Genomic DNA, 8,768 nt, shown 5'->3' with positions numbered 1-8,768 from the left:
TCAGACTGCGAATGCTTTGAACATTTTATAGAAAATGTTAAGTCATTGTAGGCCTTTATTCATTTCCGATCTGACAGTACTGAATCACCATACCATGACCCACTAGTGCATGCTTTCCTTGGCTCTTTTAATATGAACTGGCTAAAACAATAGAATTTTCTTTTTTAGAGCACCATATTTAATACACGAAAGTGAGGGGGCCTTTTAAATACTCTGACCTTACAGGAATAAAAGCAGGTGTCTTTGCTAAAAGCATGCGGCAGCATGTATAAAGCAGAACTTCATCTTCCTAATTTGTTTCCTCTTTGAGCTAGCTTAATCTTCAAAACAATATGCAAACGCCACAAGAAAAGAATGAACAAGCTGTTTTGTTTTTCCTGCAAACGAATAAAGCATGCCGGTCTGAGACTGCTTCCATTATACAATCTTTCAAGTTTATAAATAAAGCACTTCTGTCCTGGTTTGAAATGTCAAACAGACTGTGCTGCTTTGTTCGCAGCAAAGTATGCATTTAATGCCACTGATAAGAGTCATTCAGAACTTGTCGTCGGGGAGAAATTCCCTCTTGAGGCGGTTCAGGCGTTCCACAAGATCGTCCAAGGAGAATTCTCCATGCACCTTGTTATCGCGTGTGCGGACGTTCACAGTTGCAGATGTCTTCTCTTTATCACCGACAACTGTGAACATGACAGGTAAGTTATGTAAGCACGAGCAGGTAAAACCTTTATGCTTAGTCAGCATCTAGCAAGAGCACAAAGCAAAAGGTAGGAACGTGAAAAAAGCATACGCAAGTTTAATCTCTCTGTCTGTAAATCAAACATCAAAGAAGCGTATCTAAAAATAAACCTGAAGGTACGAATTTGAAAAATGTCAGTCTGAAATTTTCACATTGCGCTGTGTGGTTAAAAACACTTCAAGGTCAATGGATACTAATGCACTAGAGCTCTTTAACATACTTGAGAAGCCTGAACTAAGTTCTTTATTGAACCATTCAGTTGACTTTGGTTCTCACACAAAGTAGTGCTAGCGATATCTGGCTATACATAAAGTATACAATGTTAAGCCCACTATGAAAATGTGTGAAATCCACAAATTTTGTACAGAACCAAACTGGCATTGCAAAGGGGATATCTAGTTAATATTTAAATAAGCCGTAATATTTAATTAAAATGTACTTTAAAACATTTATTATGTACACAGATCCTTTCTATAAATACAAGTGTTTGTTTTGGGTAATAAAGAATTACATTAACCGCAAATAAAAGAAAAGGCATCTAAAATGCAATTCCTGCTGTTGAAGATGAAAATAAAAGTTCAATGCAGCAAAAAGAAACCACTCAAACAATTTGACGTCCTTTTCTCTAATTCCCCCAACATACAAACACTAAGAGCAAGAACCATACGATGAAAACTCACCTAAGATGAAGTTGTATTGATCAAGCTGGGCATTGCGAATCTTCTTGTTGAGCGTACAGCCAGGGTCAAGGTCAGCATCGCAACGGAAACCAGCCTCGCGCAGCTGGTCTCTCACTTTTAGTGCGTAGTCATCATAAGTCGAGCCTACTGGCACCAAGTTGACCTGGCGCGGCGAGAGCCAGAAAGGCCTGTGCACAGGGCATAAGACTCAGTACGAGTACAGTTCCTTTCTTCCTCCTACTCTTGCTTGCTTTGCGTCAATGGAATGAATGCAATAGCGATATAGTACATAGACCACCTATTACTTATGTATTCAGCTCACCACTGACACTACATTTATGTTTTACAAAGTCAGTTCGTCATTTTGATATTCTTTTTTTTCTAGCATTTATTGCTCACAAAGGCAAAATGTGCCAGTATAAAACTTTATTGATACTAAATGATGCAGCAACAAGAAATGCAGTTCACAGTACATTCGTGAAATGTTTTTTACAGATTTACTTGATTCCACACCACCTCATCCCATTTTTATTTGAAAAAGAAAAAAAATAGGAAAAATTGTATTACTGAATTCGCTTTCTTTTGATACATTTTCTGATCCCCCCTTTTGTTCAGTCACCAAATCAAAGTATGCCCCATTCGATGGTTAATTGCCCCATCCCACGCATGCACTGGGGCTGATGCATTTGCCTATAAAAACAACAATTATAGGATTTAGAACTCTTACATCTTATGTTGATTAAAAGAAGAACATCTTACATTGAATAAGAGAAGAAGAGAAAGCCCTCACAAATATATGACAAAAAAAGCAAATCAAAACTTATTTCATGAACCTATCTATACAAATTTTGAAGTACCTTACTATACTGTTAGAATAAACAGCACATTTAAGGATGAGAGTGTTCTTTGCGAAGAAACATTGCACTCTGCAATTCTGTTAATGAGCAAGAAAAAGGCACATACAGTAGCATACAAAGGCATGCTTCTTAAGCAGTGTGACACTTTTCCTAATCTAACAAGCCCTAGTTGATGTCAATTATTATGTGCAATTTTAAACATTTATATTTCTATACAATGTCTGGTCTTTTGGCCTTGGTGCCAAATTGCATCAATCCATGCTGCAAAATTTAATACAAACAGAATACTAATTAAACAATTAAACTGATCAGCCACCACTATTTGAATGTAGTATCTTAGCAGCTTATATACTTTTTCAATTCAAACCCATCACTGCAGCACAACATTACCACTGAAACTGCTATTTAGTGTGGAGTGCCACAGTTCAGCTAAAACATGCTGAAACCACAGCCTCATGCACCCTTTTTGTTTTAAAGTAAATGCAGAGGCTCAATTGGCAGTAAGCTATCATTCCCTCAAGGCAGGTGCACCCTAAACAGAGTCAATGCTCATCACCATAGACCACAATAAGCTAACAAGAAAGGTTCATTATGCCTGAAGCTCACTCTATCTAAATTAAAGGTACCTCAATGTACGCGAAGACTATGTTGGCCATACATGTTTAGGAACGCACGAGCATAAAGTACGGCACAAGCAATCGGGCTGTGTAGTATACTTCATTAATACACAGGCTCTCTTCAATTCAAGCTCTGTTTTCTTGGCACAAATTTCTGGCCCTTCCCAAGAATTACAGTTAATGAAGTTCTAATGCACTCAAAATTTGAGTCTAATTACTGATGGACTCACCACTTCCCAGCAAAGTTCTCAGTGAGTATAGCGATCATGCGCTCTACGGAGCCCAGGATGGCCCGATGAATGATGACTGGGCGCATCTTCTCTCCACTTTCACTGCAGGGCAAACAAAAAATAAAACACCAGTTAGCTTATCTACAATTGTTCGAATAACCACGCCATGTTAACTAGCAAAGTAATGCACTGTAAAATCTAGTCATGTGCAAATGTTTGAGCCCTTTGAATATTCGATAGGATATTACAGCAAACAAATTCACTTTGACACAAATTGAAATTATTCAAAATTTGAGTGTTCAAAATGAACAGATAAGCAGACATAAACAGCATGTGCTTCCTGTAAAGGTGGTTTCACTGCAGTGAACGAGTGCACAACCATGAACAGAATTAGAACAAATCTGCACAGCCGCAAAGCCTAACTTAAAGGGGCCCTACAACACTTTTTGAGCCTGGCCAGAAAATGCTGCTAATCGGTAGTAGAGGCTCTTGACAGCACGCGAGTCAAATATTATAGCGCAGCACGCGGCCAGGAATTCACAATAAATTATCAAAGTCAGCTGAAAATTGCTTCGTCTTCTCTTGACAAATCACGGACGACGCTCAAAAATCACTCAAAAAAAGCCCATCTATAAGCCATTGGCTGATTTGAACACGGCGCCCTCGGTCGTTACAGAAATTGCCGTTGGAGGCCTCGACTGGTCCATGTGAGCGCGCAATCATTTTGAAAAAGCCGCGCATTCGAAGAAAAAAAAGTGCTGAAGGTCACGAGACGCGTATGACGTTTTTTTTTGCTCCTGCCATCCCTCCCTGCTTAGCTTCCAATGCTTTCATCAGGACTAGAGAATGAGATAATGCAACTGCAGCATGCAACAAATCTTTGTAATTCCACTTGCACTGGATGGATTCTTAAAATTTTTGTAGCATTGAATATGTGAGGCAATAAGCTCTTCCAGTGAATTCATTTCATGGTTACTTGAAAAAGTGTTTTAGGGCCCCTTTAAAAGGACCCACCCACAACTGGCCAGAACGGGTGATTAGATACCGGTGGAAAGAAAAAAATCGTGAATTATGGTGACATGTGAGCGCATACGTTTCGCGATCTGAGTAGCATTTATATTTTTAAATCGCGTTCAAAAGTAACCAAAACCGGTGTGTTGCGCCCCTAGAGCAAGAGCTATGAACCACAAATATGAAGTTGTAATAACTTTGCAGTGATTATTTAAAGCCCACTGGAAAAAGGGCTTAAATTTCAAATATGTACGTTATTGTTCATTTCTCTTTGTTTAATGTGGCTTGAAAGGTAAAAGAAATAGAGCATGAAAAGTGGCGCTGCTTTTGTGGCCTCCACAGGAAAACGGGTGCAGTCGCGAATGCGCGTGACGCCCGGCGTTTCCTGAGCAGCTCAATTCCCGTCACGTTGGGTGCTTTGGAAGAAGCATGTGAGCTTGGGAATGCGATAGCTGGAGCACGCGAGATGCCGTCGACCTCTGTGGAGAATCGCTGCCACTTCATGCCTGCTGCTGGTGGTGGCGATGGTGGCGGTCCGTCGAAACATGTCGCTTTGGCGCTTCTTTATAGGGGTTCGAAATTCGCGCTCGCATGCAAGCCATAATTCGTTCCTCTAACTCGCTCGAGTTGTCAAGCGATGACATCGAAGCTGAGCTACTACAGCCGAACATGAACTACTATGCTTGAATCGTCGATCATGTGTAAATGTGCCATTTCATTTTTGAAGACTTGTCTTGGCTTGACTTGGCTAAAGTCGAAAAAACTACCTGTGCACGGCCAAAAGTACTTGCATAAGAAGCCCCGGGAAAATGCTGTAACTCTTGTAATATAATTTAGCATGCTAGAAAGCAGTGGTCACGGTACTGCAGGCTTGACAAACACAATATTACGTGTTTGTACTTAGACCTTCACGTTTCCTCACTATCGGCGTTACAGCAACGCATAATCGCTATCGCGATTACATCCACTGTTTGCTGCATGTCTTCTTAAGAATGCATAATAACGGCAAATCGAAAAATTCTGATTATAAATGTTCTACGGTGTTTTCCGCGTTACCATTCCGTGATTACAAGCACTGACAGGTAAGCTTTACGTTGCACTCAAGGAAACGGGTACCATAAAAACTGGTCGTGGGTCTCTTTAAGGTTAAATTAACGTACTACCCTCCCATTCATTAATCATTAGATGAAATGCTTGTTATAATGGATTTTACGTTCTAAGTATAAGCAAATTTAAAATGTTACATATTTTACATGTTTTAATATCATTCTAAGCAAAAGTCAAATCCGGCTAGTATTCAAGGTTGGTTCCACTTTCATTCAAACCAAAAAGTATGACGCATATACAGTAGCATCTTGTTAACTCAAACTCTCATATCTCGAAAAATCGGCTAAGTCAAAATTTTCCCATGTGAGCTTCCCATGCAGTTCACTGAAGTTCCAGGGCAGCATACCTTGATATTATAGCTGAAGCAATTTGATTTCCTACCTAATGTAGTTCAGGTTAAACCGGATCGGCAACTGGAAATCAAGCTGGATGGTGGCGCACTGGTGTTGCCGCCGCAAAGCATCCATGATGGTAATGTCAATCTGCACAGAAATAAAATTCACCACTTTAGTAGGACTTTGAATAAAGCAAGTTCCAGCGACAAAAAAAAGTTATCAGCTATTTTGGCACCACGTGGCCTACCTTGGGACCATAAAATGCTCCATCGCCAGGGTTTAGCGTCCAAGGATAACCAAACTCGTTGAGAGACTGCTCTAGTTGCTGTAACACAAGATGAAAAGAAGAGCATGTAAGTACAATCGACTTCCGTTAATTCAAACTCGACGGAACCTCCGAATTTTGTTTGAATTAGCAACAAAATTAAATTATCAAAAGTTCTCAGATAAATGACTCTGGGTGAGGTGACACCACACATTATGACTAGGCATCGATTTTTTTATCACATTTAAAAATTTATGGAGTGTTTTTAAACCCTAACTTCATGCAATGAACAGAAAACAGAGGGGTAAGGTCCCTAAGTTTATTGGCCATTTACTGCTGATCAGACCTTTTGAAGAAATCGTGAATTGCCAAGTGCTTCTTTACCACACGTACGTGACTTCAACACAAAGCTCTCTATACCAGTTGAGAAGCATCACGGTTTACCCTGCTTGTACTTTTGTTTCAAACATTTGTTTACTAGCAAAGCCTTTTTTCTTGAGAGCCTGAGATGCTTATTTTTCGTTTTTAGGCTGTTAGAATTATTTAAACATGCAAATGGTTAAATAATAGTGGGAACACAGCAGATATTTTCTGGTATAGAACGGAAAAAAGTTTGAATTAACCAAATGATAAAAATACATTGAAAGAGGAGAGGGCCAACCAAAAAATTGAATTCTGTTTGAATTAACCGAAAGTATGAATTATCAGAGTTTGAATTATCACAAGTCTACTGTATAAGCAAATCGGCTACAGAGCAATGAAAAAAATGCAATTACAGTGAAGCCAGAAACCTGCCTTTTCGGCATCATTCCAGACTTCAATGTCTCCCAAGTACTTCTCTGGCCTCGTGGACAGCTTGAGCTCAAATGTGAAGCCAAAGATGGAGTAAATGTGCTTGAGGAAGTCCAATGCCCCCTTCATTTCTGTGACTATCTGCATGAGAAAGAAATAATAAAACATTATTGCACATTGCTGCTATGTTTTATGTCGCCAAAAAAGTGAATTGTGACACACTTCTGGATCATTTGGTGTGCACATGCTCAATAAAGAGGTCATTATGTCCTTTGACATATTGTTGCACAAGCTACAAATATAATGTGCTAATCACATTTTATGACTTGCCTAATTGAAACACTGCATTTTCATCTTGATGCATCTGCTAATGCATACTACCACATGCCAAAATATTAAACTCGTTCTCTGTTGCATCCCTTGATAAAATTATATGTTTCACCTACAGCATCATTTCTTAGCAAGTGCATTGTGCTTGAATGATTAACTGAGTGTTATCTGAATTTTCCTAGTAAAACTTACCGGTCACCACAGAATTATAGAAGTAGACAGAAGGACATAATGACGCCCATCTTACTTGAAGTTAGTCAAAGTTGTGCAAAGTTGATCCATACTTGACAATCCCATTTGTTTCATGCTCACAAAACAACCGTACATTTGTACACACGCAGGACATACACCCTGGAGAGGCACATAGGATAAATGGCAGAAAGCTTCATGTCTATTCTCACCTGCCCATAACAGTTGAAGTAACTCTGTTCTCCACTCATTTCTTACAACAGAACACCAATAAGCAGAATCGACAAAAGAGAACAGCAGTTTTTGACTGTAGCTGTACGGGGTGATGCTAGACGGCTCCGGAATGTACCTGTTGGGGTGCACAGAAGATATGCGCATCATCTTGTTGGAAACGCCGCACTCTTATGAGACCTGTCAGGGCCCCAGAAAGTTCGTTGCGATGCAGCACACCAAAGTCGGCCATTCGCAGAGGCAATTCTCGCCATGAACGTGGACGTACATCAAACATCAGACTAAAAGAAAAAGAGACAAAAAATGTGACAAAATGAAGAATTACTGCGATGTTTTGATGTGAGTGAGATGGCGAAAATGTACAAATGTCAGCAAGAATAAAAAATTTGATGTAGTTAACATTACCTAATACGGAGCACAGGAAGCTCTGTTGTGCGCTGATAGTTCAAAACAGTCTATAAAGTGTTACCATCAAAATTACACCCATTTTCTTTTGAAAGGGAAGAGTGAGTTGAGGTGCCTTTGATGGTGCACTTATTTCTCAAGGCATGAGCCAGTGAAAAAGCTTGCAGCACAACTTAACCATATCAAACAAGTTAAACACAGTAGTAACTATGAATTCAGCCTACATGAACTGTGCCTAACTTCATACGAAACATTTTTAGTGATCCAACTATGCAAGGCGTGTGGCTGCAGCAGCTATGAAAGTACCATTTGTAAACATACTTTTCACACAAATTTTCGACAAATTCACTACACAAATTCAACATCTAATACCTGTGGTAAACCCTCAGACATTTCCCTCTAAATGTTCAAATTCTGACCTACAGTCTTTCATGAACATCAAGAATGATCAGTCTTTTCATTGTCTCGGAAAAAATCCATGACATCCGGTGCTCTCGAAACCAATATAATAACAGTTCAGACCTTTCTGTCATATTATAATTAACAGCTGCTAACTCATTTGCCTATTTTAAGTTTTGATATGAAAAAGCTACACATCTCTCATTTTTTCTGTAAATGAACTATAAATAAACTTTTGAAAATTACAATTAGGCAAAAATGGAAAGTGAGGATTCTTACCAGTGTCCTGGGCAGTTCATTGGTTTCAAGGCAAATTTCTCCTTCTCAACATCAAAAGAGAACATGTTGTCCTGAAGAAAAATATGACACCACAGTCAACAAACGGCACATAAGAGACAAGCATAGCAGGAACCAGCACCGCAACAACAATACCTGATAGTGCTGCCAGTGTCCAGATGTCTGCCAGAGCTTACTGTTATAGATATTCGGACTGACAACTTCCTGAAATCCTCGTTTTCGGTACTCCGACTGCAAGGCAGAAGTTGAAACATATATCAGAGTTGAAGAGTTCATTGTTGAGTTCA

General features: G+C 39.4%; 1 protein-coding gene across 3 annotated transcripts in view; it reads right to left on the bottom strand.

The window, feature by feature from the left end:
- Nucleotides 1-461: 461 nt before the first annotated feature.
- Nucleotides 462-8,768, bottom strand: part of ThrRS (threonine--tRNA ligase) — a 28,791-nt gene continuing 20,484 nt past the window's right edge. For 2 of the 3 annotated variants that reach the window (XM_037412484.2, XM_075891389.1), the window contains exons 9-17: nucleotides 8,617-8,712; nucleotides 8,464-8,534; nucleotides 7,499-7,661; nucleotides 6,634-6,771; nucleotides 5,821-5,898; nucleotides 5,620-5,720; nucleotides 3,121-3,222; nucleotides 1,417-1,604; nucleotides 462-677 (exon numbers count right to left, since the gene is read on the bottom strand). In XM_037412484.2, the coding sequence (XP_037268381.2) occupies nucleotides 535-677; nucleotides 1,417-1,604; nucleotides 3,121-3,222; nucleotides 5,620-5,720; nucleotides 5,821-5,898; nucleotides 6,634-6,771; nucleotides 7,499-7,661; nucleotides 8,464-8,534; nucleotides 8,617-8,712 (1,080 nt within the window). In that variant the 3' untranslated portion in view covers nucleotides 462-534. Of the gene's footprint in view, nucleotides 678-1,416; nucleotides 1,605-3,116; nucleotides 3,223-5,619; nucleotides 5,721-5,820; nucleotides 5,899-6,633; nucleotides 6,772-7,498; nucleotides 7,662-8,463; nucleotides 8,535-8,616; nucleotides 8,713-8,768 lie in introns of those variants that run through there. The other variant, XM_075891391.1, reaches the window with a different exon arrangement.

This window comes from Rhipicephalus microplus, chromosome 1 (genome assembly GCF_043290135.1).
Source record: "Rhipicephalus microplus isolate Deutch F79 chromosome 1, USDA_Rmic, whole genome shotgun sequence".
Classification (NCBI taxonomy): domain Eukaryota; kingdom Metazoa; phylum Arthropoda; class Arachnida; order Ixodida; family Ixodidae; genus Rhipicephalus; species Rhipicephalus microplus.
The sequence above is the reverse complement of the archived record's forward strand: the minus strand, read 5'-3'. Positions and strand labels throughout refer to the sequence as shown.